This window comes from Sparus aurata, chromosome 12 (assembly GCF_900880675.1).
Source record: "Sparus aurata chromosome 12, fSpaAur1.1, whole genome shotgun sequence".
NCBI lineage: Eukaryota > Metazoa > Chordata > Actinopteri > Spariformes > Sparidae > Sparus > Sparus aurata.
In genome coordinates, this window is record NC_044198.1 from 27,527,196 (window position 1) to 27,552,592 (window position 25,397).

The 25,397-nt window shown below is 46.0% G+C and overlaps 1 protein-coding gene across 4 annotated transcripts; it reads right to left on the reverse strand.

Annotated features, from left to right (window-relative positions):
* Nucleotides 1-30: 30 nt before the first annotated feature.
* Nucleotides 31-25,397, reverse strand: LOC115592907 (collagen type IV alpha-3-binding protein-like). Of its 4 annotated transcripts, XM_030436163.1 has the most exons (19): nt 24,715-25,397; nt 22,026-22,160; nt 11,700-11,816; nt 11,504-11,569; nt 7,268-7,375; nt 7,011-7,149; nt 5,676-5,759; nt 5,284-5,441; nt 5,086-5,178; nt 4,914-5,000; nt 4,725-4,811; nt 4,490-4,561; nt 3,537-3,632; nt 3,264-3,396; nt 3,096-3,166; nt 2,881-3,009; nt 2,635-2,764; nt 2,418-2,546; nt 31-2,337 (listed from the first exon to the last, which is right to left on the reverse strand). In XM_030436163.1, the coding sequence occupies exons 1-18, from the start codon at nt 24,823-24,825 to the stop codon at nt 2,419-2,421; spliced, it is 1,944 nt and encodes a 647-aa protein (XP_030292023.1). In that variant the 5' UTR covers nt 24,826-25,397; the 3' UTR covers nt 31-2,337; nt 2,418. The 4 variants fall into 4 exon arrangements, with proteins under 4 accessions (XP_030292023.1, XP_030292024.1, XP_030292025.1 ...); XM_030436164.1 differs by lacking the exon at nt 11,504-11,569; XM_030436165.1 differs by lacking the exon at nt 4,490-4,561 and having other exon boundaries at nt 24,715-25,396.

The following is a 25,397-nucleotide window of genomic DNA, read 5'->3' on the forward strand; positions in this document are numbered from 1 at the left end:
TGAACGAATGACTCCACACGTGAAACAAACGAGAGGAGGAACTGATTTATTTCACTTTAGAGGAGAAGAAGAAGTGCGACGCCGTCACGGCACATCTGGAGGTTGATCCCACAGCGTTCGTACGAACAAACTATTTACAAAAAATGAAATTCTAATCACATTCAGATTTAACAGGTTGTGCTGGATACTAGAAATCCTTCAGGCTGAGTTTCATCATCGTTCTGCTGCAGATGTTTCAGGACGAAAACGTAAAAGAAGTTCTGACACTTATATTAAAAAAAATACTCAACCACAATACTCTCTTTCATGCCTGAATAAACTCACAAATTAATTATTTTAATGTTTATTTTGACCTTTAAACAAGCAGAAAGAAGTCTTGTTCTCTCGATGTTTGTTAGTTTGAACTTACAAACATGACATGAGTCTTTATTTTCACAAAACCAGACAGTAAAAAATATTAAATAAGATTTAATGAAACTTCTCCGGCCCGTCTGGAGGAAGTTGTGGATTGAAGGGTTTATTCTTCAACATTTCTCTTTAATAAAACTATTCAAGAGTAAATTATATCATTTTAGGTACAAATGGTGGAATGTAAATAAAGGCAAGAAAACTATTAAATCTGAACCAAAGTATTTCTGCCAGCGTGTTTGTTTGGAAGATGTTTTAACTCGTCTGTTTTTCTGAGAATAAAAATCTTAATTTATTCCAGAGATGTCTCGTGTGTCCACTCCTCACTCCGCCATTTTGAATTTACGGTTCCAAGAGAAATACAAACAAAGACAAAAACCGTCTGGAGTTACAGACGACTTCTAAATATCTGTCGTCTGTAGAGGACAACATGCATGACAGTGAGAGAGGTGAGTGACGATCCAGAGTCCAGAGTTCAACTTTAGAAGTACACAGAGCAAATAAAACATCTGTAATAAGAATAAATCACAAACTGGCAGTTAGACAACTTGTAAAGTCAATATTGATGTAACAGCAGATTGTGTTCCTTTAAATCTCACTGTCACAACAGGAAGAGTCATCGTTCTCCCCGGTCATCAAAAAAAAAACAACTGGATGAACTGGAAACAAGCTGCTGCTGGAGGCCGAGCTCACGCAGGAACAGATCTGAGAGACCGGCCTTCCTGCAGCCGGATCAGTGAGCAACAGAATGTAAACAAGTTGTTCCTCTTTAAAGTTCTTATCTATAAATCTACTGAGTGTTAAACAGAGCGGATCCTCACTGAACTCTGGACTTTGCAGCCGTGTGACAGAAGAAACATCACACAGATCCAACTGGACCGCAGCAACACACAGTTTCAGACACTAGAACTGTTAGCATCACCTGGTTTATTCATTCAGCAGATACATGTTGCAGGACAGATTTTAATTTGCCTCCTGAAGGATCAGAGATGACAGAGAGGGAGTTTAGCCGAGAGGCACTTGACTACTGATTGGTCAGGAGCTCTAACGGCGCCCTGCGTCGCGCCTCTATCTACACTTCCTGGAACTCTAAGGCATTTGGGCTCGACTCGATCACAAAAACAGCTTTCAGACCTTCAGAGAAATGTTAGCGACTCTATTTACAACATTCAAAACATGTGCTATGACACAAATATGAAGCCAAGCGAAAACAATGTACACAAACTGCTTTTTTGTACATGAAATATAACGACGCGCTCCCATCAGCTCGTCGCTCCTCCGCCGCCACAGAGAGGCGTCATCATGAGAGCGACGCGGTCAGGGAGGTCGAGTCTGACATCATCGGGGTCACGAGTCAGTGACGGCCCTCTGGACTCGACGCGGATAAGATGACGCTCATCTTAAATCAATCTCGTGTTCCACTAGCAAAAAGTTAACAGCTTACAAAGAAAGCTGTGAAACGACTAACGATGAAAAAAAATCAACACAAAATAGAAACTAGACATGAGAATAAAAGTCTATTAGCAAAGATCTGTTTCTTTTTTACAAACCTCTTATAGAACATACGTACATTTATATATTAATATATCTGTAAGAAAAGAGACACGAGCTGATGTGTCGGACGCTCCACCGCGTCCTCTGATGGCTGCTGTCAAAATCATTCTCTCTCATGTTAGCGTCTTTATCTGCACGCTTCTTTAATATTTTAGCAATTAAATCACAAAAAACAGGGGAAACAAGTCGGAATTTATCTTGAAATGATGTGATGAAGTCTGCAGCTCTTTTGTTTGACGGTCAGTTTGAGTGCAGCCAGCAGAGGGCGCCGCTGCGCTCCTCTCCTCCCCTACAGGACCGAAAACACCTCCATGAACCGGGAGGCAGAAACCACTCAGACGAACTGGTCAGTCTGGAGATCCTCACGTCTCCACGCTGTAAAGATGAAGAGGCTCTTTAATATCAGCTCACAGATGAAAACAGTATTAAACCTGGACAGTGAGCTGCTGCGGTACCTCAGAATAAGATGGGTTTGCCTGCCGTCTTCTCCTGGACGTAGGAGGTGAAGCGTTTGAGGAACTTGGGGTACTCCCTCTTAGCCACGGCCCTGAGCACCGAGGCCGGAGCCCAGCCTCCAGGATTCACTGCACGCACAAGATGGCTCCTTATAGTTAGAATGTCTTTACACTGCCAACAGCTCAAACCATCAAATTCAAAGTGGATAAAACGCACCATTGGCGACGTAGGTGATTTTACAGAGGATGTTGTCCCTGCTGATCTCTTTGTCTCCCTCTGGTGGGCTGACCAGGGTCTGACAGATCATGGCGATGTTGATTTTGGCACGGACACACCTGCTGGACGGCTGCGAGACCACAGGACGGAGAATTAAAGAAGAGCAGCGGCGCGTCGAACAATCAGAGCTTCATAAAAATCCCTTGCGTGCTGTCGGGAACCTGAAACAGATGCGAGGGGACTCACCTGAGCTTCGTCATGATCCACGGAGAAGTTGCAGACCAGCCAGGTGTCGGGGTCGTTCTCGTTGTTGGCCAAGATCTTCCTCATGGCGGACAGGTACAGGACGTCCCTCTGAGACGCCGGCCACACCCGCTGCAACACGCATCACATACCGTCAGATTCAAAGACTCAGAACAGCAGATCCATCTCACCGTCCATCAGAGCGCCGTCTTTCTTACCTTGTGAGTCTGATAAACGATGGCAGCGTTGTCCGACAGCGTCTCCACAACGTTGAAGTTTTCAATAGTTGCTGTAAATGAGAAAAGAGCGTGGGAGCGTTACAGTGACGTGGTCTCAGTCATCAGAACGTGTTACAGCTGAAAGTGACCCAGAGTTAAAGGACGTACTCTCCCAGTCGTTGCGGTACGTCGTGTCCCAGAAGTAGTGGCACACCTCGTGACCCGTCACCCCCTTCACAGAGTGGGTCGCCTTCAGAGGGTCCAGAACGATCCCGTTCTCCTCCACCTCTCTCCTGTACACCTGCACACACACACACACACACACACACACACACACACACACACACACACACACACACCATTAAAATCACGTCATGCTCACGTTCCAGATGTCTTCAGCTGTGACTGAGATTAAAGAGAACACAGTAGATCCTCCTGTACCTTCATCTCTCCTTCCTCTACGACCAGCTGCCAGTTGGCGTCTCCACCGACGTCCTGCAGGGAGTAGGTCATGTGATTCTGCACCATCTCCTCCACCTGTAACACGAGGCGACGGCAGACAGAGGATGTGATATTGATTATGTGATGACAACTTGAAGAAAGTTCTCAGACATCAACACGCGGTGATGGAGCGGATGCAGAGAACCGACTCTCAGAACCAACTCGGCACATGATGAAGTGTTCATGTTGTTTCCTGTGAGGAGGACGAGGCTCGTTGTGTCAACACAACAAAACGACACCGAGGTGAAACTATTCTCATCAACAGAGATGGAGATGTGTTTGAAACCACACAGCCGACCGCCGTCTCTTCCTCAGGAGCTGACGAGCTGTTCGACGCGCTGCACCAACAGTGAGCTCACGTCTCTGTCAGCAACGTCTGACGACATCAGCTGTTCTCAGAAGGCGGACGCAACACAAGTTCATGCATCAGGAGCTCAAAGCAGCCGAGACGAAGCGTGAAAACAAGCAGGTCGCCACAGAGACACTGAGACAGAGTGAGTCTGAATTCTGGATGACGTCAGCGAGCTCAGACTGAACTCACCGAGTCTGACAGCACTGAGCGCTACGCGGTGGAAATAAAACCCCACAGTGTCTGTGCTGCTAACATCACAGTCGACCAGGGCCGGAGAACAGCTGCGTCACATGACCTGCTCAGCCACACACTACAGGAAGTTTAAGATTTAATTCACCGCAAACCAGAATGTAGTTTCACATGCAGAGCATCAAAGAAGCACAGAGGAAACTTCAGACAGGTCAGACCAGCGCCTTCCACAGGACGTGGTGAGTCTCCACAACATGCAGTTATGTTCAACAGTCATGCAGTCACGGTGTTTAGTCCAGGTACAGGTGAGGAGCAGAGGGGGGGGGGAGGGGCTGGATGAGACTGGAGTTACCTCTGAGCTGAATCTGTGGACGTCATGAGGAGGGGCCGTGACTATCAGAGCAGGGGACGACTGACTATGAGGCTACGAGGACGATGAGAACCGACAGGATGATGGAGAGGAAGAGAGAAAGGATGTGAGGCGTAAACAGAAGAGGAATCAGGAACAGGGAGAACTGGAGGTGGAACAGCTGAACGACGGCAGCAGCTCGTCGCTCTGATCGCTTCTAGAGGAAAACGTCTGATACCTTGCTGGAGAATCTGTGCGTGCCGGTGGTGGAGTAGACGTCTCCGGGAGGGACGGGGCTGGACCTCTGGATCCTCGTCTTCTCCGTCTGACACCGCACGCCACAAAACACAATTTAAATCAACAACATGAACGCAAACGATGATTTCACACTGTTTTCTGACAGAATAACTTCTGATCTTTTGCTCACCTGCTCCTCCATTTTGTCCTGTCGGTCCAGAGCCGCTTCCACCGCATCGAAGAACTCGTCCTCGTTGATGAGGCTGTTCGGACCCTCCTGACAGCCAACAGGAGAGACGGCGTTACTTCAAAACATCCCAGAATGCACGCTGCTTCCTGGATGAATATGACGAGTACCTCACCTCATAATCTGGACCTCCGAAGTGAGACTTCTTCTTCAGCTCGTTGAGCGCTGATTTATAACCCTCCTCTATTCTTCTTCTCTTCTCCATCTCCTGCACACACACACACACACACACAGACATTAACGTAGAGGTATTTATAAAGCTTCTACCATGCGAGCAGATGATCCGGGCTGATCAGCTCCACGTGTTCCTCACCTTGTCCAGCCTCTTCTGCCAGCTGTCCTCTCTCTTCACCATCAGATCGATGCAGTGGGACAGCGTGGCGAGGATCCCGGCGGTGGTGGCCTTGAACGTGATGGCCTCGCCCTTAAAGTCTATGCCGTTGACTCCCTTCGGACTCGAGGACTGGAACACTGCACAGGACGAGCAGAGAGGTAAAACAAACGCTGAAGTCAAGATATGAAGCTACACATCAAATCTGATGGAACCACGTTGACCCAGTTCTGATGATGCAGCTTACATTACATATCTGAGCGTTAGACTTCTTATAAATACAATATTGAGCTTGATTTATGAACTTTTGGTCACAAGTATTGAAGGTTATAGAAACAGATGTTTGAAAGCAGGTTTTCAGCGGCTGCACTCACGTTTTTCTTTGCTGCCGTTGTTGTTGTGCAGAAACTCTCCTTCTGTCCGAGTGTTGGGGAAGTCGTCTTCATCATCCTCCACGACTGGAACAACAAAAAGAAAGAATGTGTCAGACGAAGACAGAGACTGCAGACAGGTAGCTGCTGCACAGGAGGCTCCTCTGCTGCAGTCAGTCAGTCACTCGGGGCAGGGCGGTTCACAGGCCGAGCTCCAGCCCAGCACCATCAGACTGACAGAGCGCTGCTGTGCTGGACAACATGACAATGGTCCGGTTTCATCTTCAGAATGGACAGAGGGCGAGAGAGAGAGCGCGAGAGAGGAGAGAGGGAGGTGAGGAGAACAAAAGCAGGGCTTCATTCACTGCAAACGTTCAGCCAGCCGACACGGCCGAGGGCGAGAGGCCCGGAGAACCACTGCCCTCTGAGTCACAGCACACACACACATTCCTCATCAGACGCAGCAGGTTTCTGCTACACGCTAAATATTATTATACTGATACACAGTTGGTGAATAAACTGTCTTAATAAAGCGGTTATATCCTCCATTATCAGTTTCACTTTTTCCAGGGAGTCAAAATTCTTTAAATGTGTTATTCGATTGGATTTTTGATTTAAACTTTTCTTGTTTCAGCACTGACGGCTCTGCCACTGTCAGACAGTCACATCTGGATTGGTAAAGATCAACACATCGTTCTCTTTATGTTCTCTAAGACACAACAGCAGCTTCACTTTATCCTGCAGGATTTCTGCAGGTGAGCGTTCCACAAGGTCAGATAATATTCAGCAGAAATAAATATTCCAGAGTTCAACAAGAAGTTGAGTTTTCTTTAAATCTGTCCAGAGTGAACCCTCTTCTGATCACAGGTGTGTCTGGAAGTGCAGCTGCAGGCTAATGCTAAGCTAGCTCTGCCGTCTGTGAGGTCTGCTGTTCAGTCTTCAGATGTGTGAAGAGAAAAATAAATACTGACAATCTGAAACATAAAGTTCATTTTGTTTGATTTTTGACTGACTGAACTGATAAAATCCATAAAATATGTGCAGAAACGGAGAGAAATCTTCTACATGTGCAACTTCAAACTGATTCCAGCACCAAAACACAACATATGCTGGTCTTGCTGGGTCACCAGCAAGACCAGCATATGTTGTGTTTTGGTGCTGGTCTATGCTTTATCTCCAGCAGGGTTATCAGAGCAGTAATCTGAAACATCATTTCACTGTCATGTAGAAAGAGTTTTTAATCGCTCAATGTACTGATTTGCTTTCAGCTCCAAAATAAACCTGAGATTTTTACAATGAAATCATCTTTAAATCGAGTGTGGAGGTGTGGCGTCTTACTTTTGTCCCTCTGCAGCTCGTCCTTGGACACGTTGTCTGCGCAGCCGTCAAAGTATTTCTGCAGCGTGTCCACCTGCCTGCACAAGATGTCTCTGAAGGTCTCCATCTCTGCCAGCTTCTCTCTCAGCCGGTGGCCCTTCTGAGGACACAACAGAGGCAAACAAGTCAATATTTACACGGAGCACAACGCAAACCTTTCCAGCATGTGTGCAGACACCACGCTGAAGCCGGCGGTAAACATTTCCCAGAACGCTCACCTTGAAGGAGGAGGTGGAGGTGGCGGAGAAGCTGCTGGTGGCCGACGTCAGAGACAGCATGGAGCCGTGTCTCCGCAGGCTGGACTCAGAGCCGTAACCAGAATCAGCCTGCCGAGAAAACACAGCAAACAAGAGAGGGAATAAAAATCATTCCAATTTATTCAAACTTAATATTCAAGCAGAACAAAAAAGGGCCACGCATGAGAGAATCCAACACTCAGCCGTGAAAACACAAGTGTGACGGAGCAGGAAATGTAATCATAGAAAATGGATTATATAAAGTTACACTGATATTATTGCACGTTATATTTATATTTAAGTGTCTGATATTGCAGCCGTCAGCACTATGATGAGGCGCGAGGTGACACGTTTTGACTGAGTGACATCATCGTTCAGTGACCGTGGCAACGCAGCCGAAACTCCAGCAGACTTCCTGTAAACCCGACTGGTTCCCCTCTCCTCTTACATAACGCTCCGGCTCTCAGAATAGATGCTCGTGACAGCAGAGAGGAAGGTTACACACACACACACACACACACACACACACACACACACACACACACACACACACACACACACACACACACACACACACACACACACACACACACACACACACACACACACACACACCAGTAGGAGAAAGGGAGACGCGTTTCCCTTTAAGAGACACTTCCTGTTTCGTCCACCAGAGGGCGCGACATGCACACACGTGACTGGCATTTGTAAGCGTGCGGGGTAACTGTCGGTCAACGACCAGGAGTAACTCCGCCTGCGTTCTCATGGATCTCAGAGTGCTGCTGTCCTCTATCCAGCATCCTGCTGCCCCACTGACAGACAGCTCCATCTCACCGTGTGGACGAGGAGGATTCAAACACACACGCAGGCTGAGGATGTGCTGCCGCTGAGGGGGAGTAAGAGGGAACATCCATCAGCTGCCGGCTCTCCTGTCAGCACAGGGATACCTTGTTAAGATGCAGCAGGACGAACACTGACTCACTGGTTCTGTGTGAATGTGTTAATGCATCATGTGATTAAAGTCAGCAGTGTGTGAGCAGCAGGGCTTCAGACAACACCAGACTGATGCTTCTTTCAGGGATCAGCTGAGCCGACATCACTGGTGTTCATGTCGGATGGTTGTTGATGCAGAGAAGAATACGCAGCATCTATTACCATCACTGATTAAAGTCATTTCTTCTGAAAATAAAGGGAGATTCTCTGATTCCAGCATATTAAATGGGAGTCAATGCTGCTTTTGCTGTTTTATTAACTATGTTTCTGTTTGTATTTGTGCTGATTTATCCATCTGACTGTCAACATCTGCACCTTTGACCTTTGACCCACTAAGAACTGTCAGTGTTTACTAAAACCTTCAGTTCTGATCCTCGGGAGCAGACGGGTGTTCATCAACACATCCCACAAGGCATTTCTTTAATCGCTTGTCTTTAGGATGACAACATCATCCAGAACATGCAGCGGGCTTTAAATGAAGAAACACACAAATGTTCTTAAAGGGTTTTAACATTCTTAACTTCATCTGATTGACTGAGCGTCTCAATCTGCCTCTGTGACGGTAAACTGAGCGTCTCTGAGTTGCGGACCAAACAAAACATTTGAGGATGTGAACTCGGGTCTTCATCTTCAAACGGTATCCTAGAAACAAGTGTTGTTTTCACATGAAGACGTTTCAAACGGGGAGGAGACTGAAGTGTTGGCGGCTCGAGTGTTTGTGTCTCCCTGGAGATGCCGGCTGCTGAGTGCTGTGAGTAATGTGGGTTAGAGGAGGAAGCGGGACTTCTAGGAAGAAGAGTTTTTTAGTGGTGACTCATGGTGGGTGTGGTGGCGACCCGCTGTGAGTGCATGTATATGTATGTTCCTGCTGCTCCGTATGAGTCACGGTGGCTCCCCGATGCCGGGACGAGGGAGGACGGGGGAGGGAGGAGGGAGGAGGAGGAGGGAGGAGGGGGGATTTCCCTGAGTTAGTAGTGTGCATGTTTTGGCAGACGGACTGAAGGTGTGGTCGCTGACTTCTCATCTGTCAAACTAACTCTGAACTCCACTCTGCATTGTTTCTGCCTTGGGTTAGAAGGGAAAAGGAGTTCTGCTTCTCTTTCCTCTCTGGGGGTGTCACCATGCTCTCAATCCTCCATTTAGCTTTTGTTTTGAACAGGGTCAGAGTCAGACCGCCACATCTGGAGTTCAGTGATCCAACAACAAACTACAAAAGACGGAATTCAGGTTTAAGTTCAGTTTCTCAAATCTGTCCAGAGTGAACCCTCTTACTGAACTAATCAGTAAAGGATCTCTGATTACCAGTCAGCTGATCATCTTCATGCAGCCCGCGGCTAACTCTCAGCTAGCTCTGTTAGCTTATGAGGGTTTTTCTTTTTCCCTTCACATGCGCACAAGAAGGCACAGAGAAACAAAACTGCCAGAATCGTCAATCCTGCTTTCATTTTGACTCTGAATGTCCAGAGTGAAGCCTCTTCTGAAGCAAATCAATAAAGGATCTCTGAAAATTTAAATAAACCAACATCTCCATGCTGTTAACAACCAGCACACAGAATCAAAATCCTGACACCCCCAACAGAACCTGCAGGAGGACTCCATCTCCAGATGTCACGTTGGATTGTTCCTTTCAGCAACAAAGCAGAACATCAGATATCATTTTGACATTTGGTGACTGTGTCCTTCTTTCCTCCATTGTCTTCTTCTCAACAGTAGATTGAGACGTGCACATTGGGCGTCACTACGAGGCTTCACCCTCTAAAGGTTGAACTGCTGAGTAAATTCACTCTGTACTGATACTGCAGGCAAACAACAGAGCGAGAAGCGTCCTGCCTGCAGTCCGGCTGAACCTCGGTGTTTCCGCTGAACCTCGGTGTTTCAGCTGAACCTCGGTGTTTCCGCTGAACCTCGGTGTTCCAGCTGAACCTCGGTGTTCCAGCTGAACCTCGGTGTTTCAGCTGAACCTCGGTGTTTCAGCTGAACCTCAGTGTTTCAGCTGAACCTCGGTGTTTCAGCTGAACGTCAGTGTTCCAGCTGAACCTCGGTGTTTCAGCTGAACCTCGGTGTTTCAGCTGAACGTCAGTGTTCCAGCTGAACCTCGGCGTTCCAGCTGAACCTCGGCGTTCCAGCTGAACCTCGGCGTTTCAGCTGAACGTCAGTGTTCCAGCTGAACCTCGGTGTTTCAGCTGAACCTCGGTGTTTCAGCTGAACGTCAGTGTTCCAGCTGAACCTCGGTGTTTCAGCTGAACCTCGGCGTTCCAGCTGAACCTCGGCGTTCCAGCTGAACCTCGGCGTTCCAGCTGAACCTCGGCGTTCCAGCTGAACCTCGGTGTTTCAGCTGAACGTCAGTGTTCCAGCTGAACCTCGGTGTTTCAGCTGAACCTCGGCGTTCCAGCTGAACCTCGGCGTTCCAGCTGAACCTCGGCGTTCCAGCTGAACCTCGGCGTTCCAGCTGAACCTCGGCGTTCCAGCTGAACCTCGGCGTTCCAGCTGAACCTCGGCGTTCCAGCTGAACCTCGGCGTTCCAGCTGAACCTCGGCGTTTCAGCTGAACCTCGGTGTTCCAGCTGAACCTCAGTGAGTGTTTCAGCTGAACCTCGGTGTTCCAGCTGAACCTCGGTGTTCCAGCTGAACCTCAGTGTTCCAGCTGAACCTCGGTGTTTCAGCTGAACCTCGGCGTTCCAGCTGAACCTCGGCGTTCCAGCTGAACCTCGGTGTTTCAGCTGAACGTCAGTGTTCCAGCTGAACCTCGGCGTTCCAGCTGAACCTCGGTGTTCCAGCTGAACCTCGGTGTTCCAGCTGAACCTCAGTGAGTGTTTCAGCTGAACCTCGGTGTTCCAGCTGAACCTCGGTGTTCCAGCTGAACCTCAGTGAGTGTTTCAGCTGAACCTCGGTGTTTCAGCTGAACCCAGAGGATCACTGGATCCGGGCAGGCGATGAACCGTCTGTTGCTGTGATCCACGCAGCATTCTCAGCCGGTCCGACTCTTTCAGAGCTGCCCGCGCGTTAAAAGTGTGTGTGTATGAAAAAGGATTATCCTGACCCCGAACCAACTGTTAGTCCACGGTTAAGATAACTTTCAGCTGAGCGTGCCCTCAGTGAAAGATAAAACATCCACCCAGCACGTGTGTGTGCGCTACACAAACACACAGACAGGTTAACACAAACACACACTTCTGCTACAGACGATGAAGCACTCGTTCAGTCCTACACACTCTAACAAACGCACCAGTGGTGGAGGGATGATTATTGTTCCCTGGACGCCTCCATTCTCTCTCCTCCCCTCTCTGATACTCTGATAGAGACACACACACATGCACACAATAAGCACACACACATACACAAATTCAAACTGTGCAAAAAGATCATATTCATTAGCAGAAATGTGAGAGGCACTTTGGTTTCCTCTGAGTGTCGTGACTCACCCTGTGCAGCTCGATGGAGTCGATCCACTGGTGCCGGTGCTCCGGGTCCTGAGCCCGGAGGTACCACACACTGTCGTTCACACTGATGTCCAGCCGGCACTCGTCAAACTCGTGAGGCTGCAAAACAAACAGAAGGAAGGACAGAAAGTGAAGTTAGTCACTGAAACAGTTACTCTTCTTATTGAGATATTCTAGAAACTCTGAACACAGACCTCCTGCTGACGGCCTCAATGTCCAAGTTTAATTCATTTTTTTTTTACATTTTTTGTTCATAACTATGTTTGTTTCACTTGTCATCATGTTTTAGTTTACTGACATAACCTTTTGGCTTAAAGGGATATTCCGGTGTAAGTTTAATCCATGGTCTAAATCACCGTGAAACTGTGTTAGACTCCCTCTCGAGAGATCAAGTTAGCAGACCGCTAATTTACGGAGTTTTATCAACCTCAGAAACGACCGCACGACAACAATACACTGCAGTAAATGGATCCAAATATAAACCGCCACCAAAAAGCCACAAATAATGCTCAGAACAGCACCAAAATTTAAATTTAAATTAAAATTTAAATAAATTTACCACTCTTCTGCAGCAGCTTCCTGTTGACGGGAAGTCCCGACGAGTCGATTACCGAGTGCAGTAGAGTTCCGCGGCTCATGGATGAAAATGTATGATTATGACTCCATGGAAAAGCAATCAAAGTTCATATGTGTCTTACCTGCCAGTTTATAACAGTTATTATCGAGAGCGGACAGGGAAAAGAACGGAATTGAGCATTTCTAACCGCACTCGGTAATCGTCGCGTCAGGACTTCCCGTCAACAGGAAGCTGCTGCAGAAGAGTGGTAAATTTAGTCAGCTTTTCAGTAGAAATCCAGCTAAGCTAGCGGAGGTTAGATGCCCCGGGAGTCTGACACAGTTTCACTGTGATTTAGACCATGGATTAAACTTACACCAGAATATCCCTTTAAGTTTCAGAGATATGAAGCATTTGAAGACACTAAAAGAGAAAACATCAGAATGAGCTTAATTTCTTTGGAGGCGCAGAGTTCAAAGTTAATGACGGAGCGGTGGAGGAAGAGCTGCCATTTTAAAAACACTGATTTCTATGAATGCCTTTCTACACAAGTGAAGGAAATCTTTTCTATATGATCATCAAACCCTCTGCTGACATCAGACAGAGGCAGAGATCTGATCCTGGAGGACGGACTTCTTTAATGAACCCAGCTGGCTCGTTATCTGTCACGATGATGTCATACATTTCCACGCCTGCTGTCACGTTCTTTTCATAGCGTCAGGAAACACACGTCTCTTTCCTGCTCGGGGAGAGCGGAGGGATGCGTGTGTGAGGTGGCCTTCCATGTAAATGGCTGTTAAAATGGCACTAAACTAGCAAACAGCTCATCTCTCTCCTGCAGGCCACAATCTGCTCCTGAGTCGGCTTTAACGACGGGGAACATGGCAACAGTCCCGGTGATGTCGGCTGAATTACTCCCACGGCCTGCTGAAGATCAGGGCTCCAACAAACCATTATTGTTTTATTGTTGACTCATATCTGGATTGATAGAGAAGTTGTTTGGTCTCTAAAATGTCAGAAAATGTTAAAACGTCTGTGTTTCCTGACGCTCGAGATGATGTTCTGTCCACAACCCAAACATATTCAGTTTACTGTCACAGAGGACAGAAACCAGAAACGAGCTGGAATCAGAGACGTTTTTTATTTTGTTTCTTAAAAACTCCTCACAATGATTAACGGATCATTAAGACCAGCTGGAGAAGAACTGATCCATCGACCAGTCGTGCAGCTCTCCTGTGTGTGAGCAGAACACTACAGCCTCCATTTTCAGACGCAGTCCCGGAGGAGACGCAGCAGATAACTGGCCTTTTAAGGAGACTTGCAGGATGAAGCCTAATGGCCCTCCAGAGTACTGACAGGGCTGTAAAACTGCTGCACTGGCATCAGCAGCAACCAGGGACTGTGTGTGTGTGTGTGTGTGTGTGTGTGTGTGTGTGTGTGTGTGTGTGTGTGTGTGTGTGCTGGGAGAGTGCGGGGGTGGAGGGGATGCCGGTGACAGCAGTGGTATTTACCTGTGCAGTATTTACCAGATGCATCAGGACACCAGCGAGCCTGAGGCTGAATCACTCTCCACGTCTGATATCAGAGAGAGTCCGGCTTGTTCAGGCGTCTCTGAGGGCTCGACAGGGACGACACGGCTCACTGAAATATTATCTAACTGCAATGTTGCCCCATGTAATATCTAAATTACAAGAAGTGTTCCAGCCGCTCGTTTCTCTCATCAGCACTTTCAGTGTGAAGCGAGCAGCTCTGGTGTTTAATGAGTGCATTCAGAATGCTTCTGGTTAGTTAATCAATACAGTGCTGTGAGAGTTAAGCGTTCTAATTATACTTTATTGATTATTCCCGTCTACCAACTCTATTTAATCTATACGAGATTAACACAACATCAAACGGGCACATGTGATGGTTCAGAGCCCGCCGAGCTCAACCCGCTTCTGAAAACCATCTTCAGAGAGATAAACGGCTCGCTGTGTGTCTTCAGATGTTTCATTAGCGATGTGTGTCTGAGTTTATTCTCGTGCTGCCGACACCTGGACGGCGCTGAAGCCAAGACCAGATGCTCGCTGTCAATAATGCACAGCGTGCGGCTGAACGCTGAAGGCTTTCCAAATCTGATGCTCACTTGAAAGCTGCCAGCAGCAGGAAGACGAGATCAACACCGGCGACAGAGACGGACGACAAGAGGAAGCAGAAGAAGGGAAGGAAACGAGTGTGACGCTTCGTTAAAGCCTCCATTTGTTATAAGGAACACAACAGATAAGCTTCTTCCTCTTTTATATCATGTAGACTAGATTCAAAGTTCAACCCTTTGAAATCTGAGAAAAATAACACAATTGTAGAAACTGTAAACAGAATGCTGTTTGTGCACACAGATGCACGGCTGGACTGCAGCGGAGACGCTCGTGTGCTTTGGTTGCCAGGAAAGAGAAAATGGATTCCTCTGGATCACCTCTGGACTGAAGAGGTCACGGGTACGCTGACTGGTAAGCAGTGTTGAGGAATGAAAGCCTGCACTGAGTCTGAGAACGTGACGGGGATCCGAGGCTACGGTGAACAATAATCCATCACAGGAAGGTCACCTCAGCGGCCTCGCACTTCACAAGACGACCTGACGTGCTGCTGACGGCCTCAGCCTCCATGTGGAACGCAAGCAGACAAAATATGGAGATTAAAGTGTGTGTGTGTGTGTGTGTGTGTGTGTGTGTGTGTGTGTGTGTGTGTGTGTGTGTGTTGTGTGTGTGTGCAGGCTGAAAGAGGAACGTCGTCCGGCCTCCTGTGACCACGCAGGTTTAAAGAATGTGATGGATACTTTAGATATGACTGCAGAGAAGCACTTCAGAGACCAGGACCAATCAATATTCGATTATCTAGCTGGATCAGAAACAAATCAAAGAGGCAGTAGGTCTTTATCGGCCATGAAAGCTCACACTGTTACTTCACTGCTGGATGATTGTGAGACACTTTGAGTTTGTCTGTTTTCTGCTACGTTAAACTACCACTCAACTAATCTGTTTGAAAACTTAAGTGACCAATTACTTACTCAGATCAGTTTGGGCTGTCATTAGATATTATCATGATATCTACACTAACTCAAGAAAGAAAAAAAAGAAACGCTAGCGACCAAATTCATCTCTGCCTCTTTCTGTGTACTGAGTCTGTAGGCATCATGTTGTGTTATGTGTACAGAAAACAACAATAACACTCAATTACTTGAGAAAAAGCAACTGGACACAAAAGAACACCAAGACTGATGATCAGAAAACTGCTGAAATCATCAGTCTGTTTGTTCTGTCTTCATAAATCCTCAATTTCAAGTATATTAGACTCGGTCCAGGTTTATACAACGGCAATCTTTCCTGCAGTAAAAGACTTCTTTAAGATTCCCAATATGTGTATAACAAAATAACCGTAAATCACCTCCTTCTTTGTGGGGCCCAGCTGAGGCTCAACCATCATTATATCCCAGATAATCAGAGTCTTTGATTCTAGAGACTCGTATTTTGTGACTTGGATCATTTTCAACTGTACGGTCGTATAAAGGAAGACAACAGTGGGAGATCGGGACACAAAGTTTTATGAGATCGTTACAGCGAGAGATATTAGCTGTAAGTTCCCAGGACTGCAGAGTAACAAGTGACATGAATGCCAAAATCAAAAATGATGAGACAAAACAGCTTTTGTGTGTCTCTGTTCTCTTCAAGCATAAACTTCCTCTTCAGCTTCAAAAAGACTCCCCGTCTGTCGTCTCCCTTCCAACCCCTCGTCTGAGCTGGTGTACGTGTTAGCAGTCACAGAGCTTCCCCTTAAAATACCTTCTGATATTCACTGCCTAACAGAAATAGAGGGAAACTGAAGCCAATGCAAACGCAGAGAATCCCTGCAGCCGAGTTCCATTACTCATTTGTGCAAAGTTAAACAGCATAATTATGCCTCTGCAGAAAGAGATCCAGACAAATATAGTTTCTTGTTCCTTCGTCGTTACTACTGAGGCCTGGAGCAGGAACGTATTTCTGTAGAGCCCGGGTACAAAAACGGGATCCCTCCAACCTGCGTCCAAGAAACACTGACTCACCAAGCAGTTAGAGTGAAACCTAAGGAAAGGAAAGGGAAGGCTAAATGAACAAGGCTGACAGTAAGAACACTCATCACTGTAACACACCCACACACACCCACACACCACACACACCCACACACACACACCTAAAGACTTGTGCATGTGGTTCTTGACCTTCCTGATGACCCCCAACGTAGAGGAAGTCCCAGAGTCTCATTTCCTGACTGACGACACTTTAGAATTTCCGCAAAGTCTGACGTCTATACATCTATACGACATCCACGTTGTCTCTTTGTCCTTGCGTATCTCGTGTTTCATGGTAACAGATATTGCATCCAGAGCCTTTTCGCCTTTAACCACTTAAGGAACACCGTTCCAACATAGGAACACCGTTCCAACATAGGAACACCCTTCACTAAACGAACGCCCTTCGTAAAAACGAATAGTTTTTTTTGCTAATAGTTTTAAGCATCAGATCTTAACAGTATATACTCACTGTTGGAAAGCTGAGACTGGTGTGATTACTTTAAGCCTAAAAAAGTTATTTCCAGACCATGTAATAGCCTTCTAAACTCACCATGACACAACATTAGAAAGAGCCCTCTACCGCAAGAAGCAAGAATGCCTACATACCTTCAGAGTGTTCCCTTTTTCCACAGCTACAACGTCATGCCACTATTCTTTTTTCATAGTTCGCCAAGAGTCCATAGAATGGGAATATCCATGTCATTTTACCCAAAACTAGCGACAAGTGTGGAACAAGCAAGAAACCCCAGGGTCTTAGCTTTCATTTGAGACCAAGATTATGTTTCTAGGTAAAGGGGTTCTCAAGTTATAAGCCTTTGAATCTCAGTAGGCGCTCTTGGAAAAAATAGGACCCAAGCAAATCGCACAGACAGGCCTTTAGAAAAAACATTGTGAAAAATCAATTTTTTAGTCTTTTGACTTCAAATTATGAGTGTAGCAAGCTGAGACCTGTGGCTATGGCCTCATTGTGTCTGCTGTGTCCATAGACATACCTGAGCCCTTTCATCTTAGTCAGTTTATTGACATTTGAATTGGACAGAAACCAAAACCTGTGTTCCAACCTCTGTAACTCTGTCAGTATGTCATAGAATCACACTTACACTTCTAGAAAAAAACTTTCCAATGGTACCAAGCATCCCTGAGTCTCAAACTATGTGGGAGCTGTCATGCTTTTAATTTCGGTATGTCGTTTTGGAAAAAAGAACCTTAAAATGGGGGCGTTCATTAGGTGGTTAAGAACTCAAAAACAGTCCAGCGCCAGACTAATGCACATCCAGTCTGCACTACTCACCAATTCCAGAGAGAGGAGGAATTAAAAGTAGGCCAGTGTGCTCTTATTAACTGACCGTGGATCTAAAAATGGCCTTGGTGGCTGGCAGTCTTTGTAGGTACAGTTGCAAAAGCAGCTGTGGAGGCACACTTCACGATTACAATGTGCCCCAAAAAACCTGGAGCAGCGTGACGGCTGGTTGTTGGGTTGCTATGGAAGCATTAGCAATGAATCTACTCAACGTTTACGGGATCCGAGTCAGAATTCACCTCGTGTCAAATGATCTGCACAGTTTTCCTTTGTCAGATGTAAAGCGGTGAAACAAGAAGGGCATCATTCGTCGGTCGATGGCAGATCTGAAGAGAGGGATCTAAATTTAGAGCTAATGCATGCTGGAGAGGTCTACAGTAACGCTGCAAGGGAGTCCTGAGTACGACCTAAAAATACGATCTCAGAACAGAGAGGGTGTCGATCTGATGGCTTTAGATCGTGATCAGGGAGTGTCAGCGTGAACACAAAGAGATCACTACTTACCTACCTATACCATGATGTACACAGGAGGTGGACACAATGAATAACAGTGTATAATGCAATCCACCCCAGCAGCTCTGCAGAGAATACTCCCTTTGTCAAGCCGACGGTGTCCAATTTTAATTGAGACTGTGTCCGACAGATGCTGTTTCCAGACGGACATCAGAGGCAGCCGTTGATAGCGCGGCTCTGTTTGACTGCATTATTTATCTTCAGCTGTTGTTGTGGCTGACATGTTGATATGTGAACTGTCTCGCCTACTAACTGTGATCTTGTCGGGCGTGCTGGGTGTGACTGAAACCAGGAAACACACATTAAGATTACACAGATCACCAGCTTAGACCGGGCTATTTGTTGTTGGGAATAACGCCCAGCAGTGCAAACTTTGTTGATGATTGAAGATTGAATAAGTTTTAAAATGTTAATTTGGTTAAATCAGTTGTTATAATAATCAAGTAGTAAAAAAATAATAGTTAGACTAATCCAAAAACTAATCGATAGCTTCAGCCCTAATAACAAACTTTATCAAGTTTGTTCTACGATGAGGATCGACTCTCTCTCTCTCTTCTGTCCACTTGTTGCAAGAAATCACACGAGTTTTAACACGTCTGCTGAACTTTCTCAACTTTATCGACCAAACCAACTTCTGTGAATGACTCAGAGTGAAACGACCACCACTTTCCTCTGATCTAAATGCATTTACACACACAGTATGCACACTGAAGCTGAAAGACAATGTACGGGCAACTTTCCTTTGATTTTAACACAAATCATCTAAACATTTGCTTTTCGGTGTCATACTCTAGTGAATTAATATGTCTGCTTTTGGACCGTCATCAGATCACTGATGAGTGATGCTTATCACTAGTTGGTTACGGTTAGTGATGATAACGATCAGCTGCGTTCACAGTGCACACACTCTGAGCATGTCGTTCAGCAGCTAACTCAGTAGCACACAGCAGGACTAGCTTAGCTTGGAGTTGTTTGTTTTTATTAGACTAAAAAAAGCTAAGAGAGTCTGTTGAACGTAGCAGATGAACCGCTAACACATCTGGCCAGCGAGCGCTGCAGGGTAGTCAGTGTGGCTTGGAAGGAACAGGTGGGATTTATATTCAGTGTGGCTATTTTCAATGCTTGCTCTTCTGGTTTCTACAGTCCTGCAAACCACAGCTTTAACTGAAACAGGAATGACAAGTAGGATGCCTCCAACCTGTAAACATTTAGTATGATGTGAATGCAGATATGGTCTTCACCAAGCTGACAGAAATCCTGAGTGTATGTGTGAGAACATACTGTATCACAGTTCATCCACATCTGAGGGTGAATGTGAGAGCTGTCAGGGGAAATAAAGTCGGCAAATCAAAGAGTGAAATACTGGCAGCAAAAAAAATATTTCAGTTCAAAAAAGGCAATAACTGTCTGTGCACGAGCATCACCAGCCATAACTCTTTGTTATATATGAAGCAGACTTGGGAGGCAGATTTCCATTGGGAAGAAAAATGAGTGCAGCAGTGCACCACATGGAGGTTAATATTTACATAGGCTGGGAATGGATGAAGCTGAACAAATACAGCCAATAGTGAAGCCTGCTTTCTGCTGCCTGGGAACAGTAACTTATTCATTTCCCTTGTTACTGTTTGGAGAGAGAGAGCCTGGGCTGCGGTCAATGACTGACCTGAGCTCCCTCTGAAACATGAACATCCAGCGGTAAACACTGTCCACACATTTGGATTTGTTCATGTCGTTACCTGAACGAGTGTGGCAGCTCTGTGGATCTGAGAGGCAGGAAGCTGTCAGACATGATTCTGCTCTCAACTGCCTTCCGTAGTCTGTTCTATACAGTGACGCAGCATTACTGGTCTCATGATGAGCATGCTGTTGTGAAACTCCAACAGCCACCTGACAGGACAGTTACCCTGCAGCATAACTTGGGACATAATCAGGAGTTCTTTGTAAAAATAGTTCATCACCTGAAGAAGAAGTTGAAGAGACTCCAGGGTGAAAGTCCTCATGATTAAAACTGTCAACCCAGAGCTGTAGACCAACACAGGAGTCTAGGAGTGTTTCCTTCGTGAATTAAAGAGAAACATATGGTGGATGCCTAACATCTGAATCACATCTACTATATCACACGCCAAATTTCTCAAAACTATGTGAGGCTGAGGGAGAAAGTGAGGGAGGAGGGGAGAGACTTTAGATTTCTCCTCATGTGATCAGCAGTGAATCTGTGCTCAGGTAAACTGAAGCAGCTTTTACCAGATTAACACAGCACAGCAAGAAGTGGAGACACTTTGATATGAAAATGAAAGCAGTGTTTTTGCTCCCACTGAAAGGTCGTGGCGAAGTGTCAATCGCAGGAGTGGAGTCGTCTCCACAAACAAGTCAAGTTAAATACAGAAGAGACGTCACCATGTTGATCCTGCACTGAAAATCAGCTGAAGTGAGCTTTGAGTTTCGATCATCACAATCAGAAGAAGGACTGATGATTCTCCCAATATGTTGTTTTCTCTCCAACCAACTAACTTTTCAGAGCGTGAGAAAACAACAAACTTATTTTCTACCTTTTGTTGTGTATCGTTTCATTCCTGATTTGACATTGTCGTCAGTTTCTCAGGAAATAATGTCTGGATCTAGAATTTTTTTTTCAAATCTGGCAACTGGGGACTTTTGGGCCTGTGTGTATGAGCACTACTGAAAATACTCCCATCTTTTAAAAGGATAATCTGAAAATTAAGTGGCAGTTGTCACGGTGTAAAACCAATGATCTGTCATTCTTTACAAATCCAGACGCAGTAGTCCAACACTGGCAGAGCCGTCAGCGCTGAAACAAATGTTTAAAACGAAAATCATCGTGGATTTGGAGATTTTTGTGCAGCGTCGCACTAAACCTCATTTTCTTTGTAGCATCTGTCTGTCGTTAGTTCTTGAGAATTGAACACAACAAGCAGTGAGGTTAAAAGTGGGTCAAAGGTGAATTCAGTGTCGTGTTTGCCAGAACAGATCCAGTCTTACAGGCCAGAACAGACAAAGTTTATATATTTTACAGTTCTTCCACCAGCTTTAGTTTCCTCTGAGACCACATTAATGATAAACACAGTCTGAAATCTGTCTAAATCATGTGTGTGTTGTCAGCTGATGGCAACAGTGAGTCCTCAGCTGATTTGTTTTGTCGATTTAATCTCATTCCCTGAATTGTTGGCCAGATTATTAAAAGGTTTACAAAGCTATGCCAACTCTGAATAACACAGTGATTGAGTGTGACTGCTCTGATTAGCTCGTACGTCTGTAGCCTCTCAAACAATATAAAGGCTTTGGGTTAGGCCTCTCTTCAGTGTGGCTCATCTGTCAGTCACTTCTCTTTCATTCATAAGCAACAAAGCACATCATTGGTCGTGGTGAAATATACCCACTGTGGTTAGAAAGAGCATGCAATCAAAATGCCTGAACACCACAGCGCCCGGCTGCTCGGCTCTTTCCAAATGGAGGGTTGAACCGGAGCAACACAGCAAACGGGCTGAAGCTGCAGGTGAGGAGCCACACAGGCGGTCTGTGGCCACATTTGCAATTTAAATAAAGATTCACAGCGTGTCCTCTCAGGTCGCGTACAGCAGTGGATGTGTGACGCAGTAAGTTCTGCTGTCTGGAAGCTCAAACAGCGACTGAAGGTTCCTCTCTGTTAGCACATCGAGCCGTCTTGCACAAACGACAGCGTTCATTCTTGTAAGACGTTTTGAAAAGGCCGATGTTGCACAATTTACGGCTGCATTCAAGAACAAAGAACTGCAGGTCAACAATGTTCTGCTGACGGATGAAAGACGTACAGAAAGGAAGAGTGCTGCTTTGTAGTGAAGACTCATTGATACTCACAGTGATGACAGCCTTGCTCAGGCAGAGGGAACCCCGGCAGCCGTACTCCGTCTCATCCTGGGACTTGTAGTAGCTCAGCGTGTTGTTCTTCAGGACCACCCAACGGTCCTGCCATCCATGGATGTAATTTGTCCACTGAAAAGCAAAGGCACTTTTATCAATATCTTTGTTTGCAACCAAAAATATAAATTCCTGGACAACATCTTGAGATTCTGCTTCAATATATCCACGTTATTTTATTTCCTCATGATGTCTATTTTGTGAAGTGCAGTAAAGCGACCCCACAGCACGCCACCCTTTCCTCTCCAAACATCACGATGGTCATACATTTACATTTCTGACCTCAGCTGTGCATTTGGAAAACCACTTTACAATATAATTCGGTTCTTGAAAATAGATAAACCAAAAACTACAACGTCAACAATCACCACAGAGTTTGAACGAACGACAACAAAGTTACACAGAGTCTTTCAGAAACTGTTGGACTGGATTCTGAAATCAGTTTCCATTTTCATTTTACAAACATTCAACTGTACGCGTCCACTGTGGACACACGTGAGATTTTATGTATAGAGTTGACTCATTAATCCTCGTGTATCGGGCTTAGTATGATGGAACAGGTGAGCTGTTCTCAATGCAGATCTGCTTAATCTCACAATATGCTTGGTCAGCGGGTCAGCATGCAATCTGTCTACAGGCCGCCACTGTACGGTGAGATTAATACAACGTTAGCTCGCCTCAGCTTAAGTCATTAAAACTGTGCTCATTTTGTCCAAAACGGAGTCTTGAACAACTGGGCAGAAGCATATGGCCAAATAGGTTAGCAGGACTTAGTCTAGCAGTGGACTTAACTGTCTGTGAATCAAGGAACGACACGACAACAACAACAGCTCTCAGTGATGCTGTTACTGACACAGTGCACAGCCGAGTCGCACCGCTAGCACAGCAAATGTTTCCCTGCAGCTCACACGCTGCTGTCAGAGCTATATTTACAGCGTGACTGGACATGTGCCCGTAACACTAACAGCATTTGCTGTATCCACTTTGTTTTCACAGGACATGGAATAGGAAAGAGCCTTAACTTTTCAATCAGCCCGTCAGCAGTCAATTAATTACTGGATCCGCACAAAGACGTCTCGGCCTTTCTGATAGGGAGGCACTAATGTCTGCACTAATGTACACCAGGCAAAAAATAAAAAAAGAGTCCTCTTGATTTACACTGGTAACAATCACACTGGTCAACACTTTCCCAGCAGGATCCTGTTTGTTCATTTCCACCTCACTGTTTCCTCTCTCCTGTTCACCCAGTTTATGACACATGGTCACACCGTTTCCCTCTTTAGTCATCACAGCTCTTACAGCCTCTGTGCAGAATGTAGGCTGCTGTACTGCTGCACCTCACTGAGTGAGACCAGCAGAGAAATGAAGAGAGAGAGAGAATTAAACTATGATTTAAAGGACAGGGGTGTGTGTTCCATAATATCTATGTGTGCAACTACTGTTCACCTATTTTCATTCTGTAGAAATGCCTCAGGAAGTCTCTGAAACTGCACTTTGGTTTTGAAATCCTTCCTGTTTTTGAGGTGTCAAGTTTGGCAAGTATGCAAATAACTAGGGCAGCAAACACCAATTATTTTACTACACATATTAATCATGTTCTCAATTACATGATGAGTTGCTTGGTCTATACATTGTGTGTTTGGTGTTTCTGTAAGCCTGAGGTGACGTCCTCAAATGTCTTGATTTTTTCCACAACCCACAGATTAAAAATGTAACCAAACCAATAATCGTTTATCCAAAAAGTAGGATTGCACGATAGTAATGTTCTTACTAGAATTTCACCTATACAGATATATAACCAATAAGGTTAGGAGGTATGGCCTTAAAGTAACATCACACATTTTTAGGCCACATCTAGATAAACAATATATATTATATATCACTTTCCTGTAATATATCCATTAAAACCAGGAAGAGACGACACTTGTGTCATAACATGATGTAACAATATCCAAAATTGAAGACGATGTTTATTCTGACATCACAATCTATATCTTATATTTCCCAGCCTGATAACTATTAATTCAAATGATATAACAAATAATAAAATGTGTATTGTTCATCCCTACAGGCAGCATAAGTGCCAACAACAGGCTGTGACTGGATTTTGGCAAACTGAGCATCTCATAAGAAACTGAGACACTTTGATTTGTTTAAAGATGAAACTGGGGAAGAGATGACCAATCAGAATCAAGAGAGTCGGTCTGTAACAGCTGACGATTAATTTAATATCTGACGACTAATCGACTAGTCGCTAGTAAACACTGCCACGACCAACTAGTGTAGAAGTGTTGCACAGCATGAACACAGGTGATATACAGGTGTTACAGTCACCTCCACTTATTACACAGCAGATTCATCTGAACTATCTGTAAAGGAACTAGTGTAGATGCTCCTGCTTCACCTGGGATCACCTGTCTGTCTGAGTGTGTGTGTGTGTGTGTGTGTGTGTGTGTGTGTGTGTGTGTGTGTGTGATGGTGACAGGTTGAAGCAGTGTGGATTAACCTGACCACCCAGCAGACATGTCATGATTGGTTGTAAACACAGCCAGGCGCCTCTCTGGCAGTCTGGCCCTCGGCTCTTGGCGGTGACATTGGCGGAGCTGTGAGGTGTTTTCAGCGGACTTACCTTGCTGAGGACCCCGCTCAGGTCGACCACGCCGACCAGGTGTCCGGGCTCCTCTCTGGGCTCCATGTCCTCCTCGGACCCGGAGGAGTTCCAGCTCTGATTATCTGACATTTCTTTAACAGTCGAGTATAAAAACAACAGAAACTTGGCATATGAGGCTCAGGTGAGCTGAACAGAAGCAGTCAGTGTGAACCTGAGTGACAGCAAACGAGAAACCACAGTTCACTGGGTCATGGTGAGTTCCTATCGACTGGACCAGCAGCTCCGGAGCAGTTAACCCTGATGTCCGAGCTCGTGAGCGGATCGATCGATCAGCGGCGGCGGCGGCAGCAGGTTCACCGTCGCTAGCTACAGACGCTGACAGATGATGTGGTCACACTGTCCAGGTGAACGTTAGCTAAGCCCGGCGGGGACGGTAACGGTCAGCTCGGACCCCTTTTCTTCGGCGGACGTTGAATCCCTGAAGATGCAGAAGGAAAGCGGATGACACGCGGATGACTGAGCTCCGGCTGACAGCAGTGCTCCGTGGCGGACTCTCAGATGAGCGCTGCGGCCGCGGTGCTGCTGTGTGAACGGGTGACAGCTCTCCGGCTCAGCGCCATGTTCGTCTGACGTCTGCGGGGCTGCTGCTTCTTCTTCTCGCAGGCAGCGCGTGCTCCGACTTGTGTGCTGCGCAGGGGCGC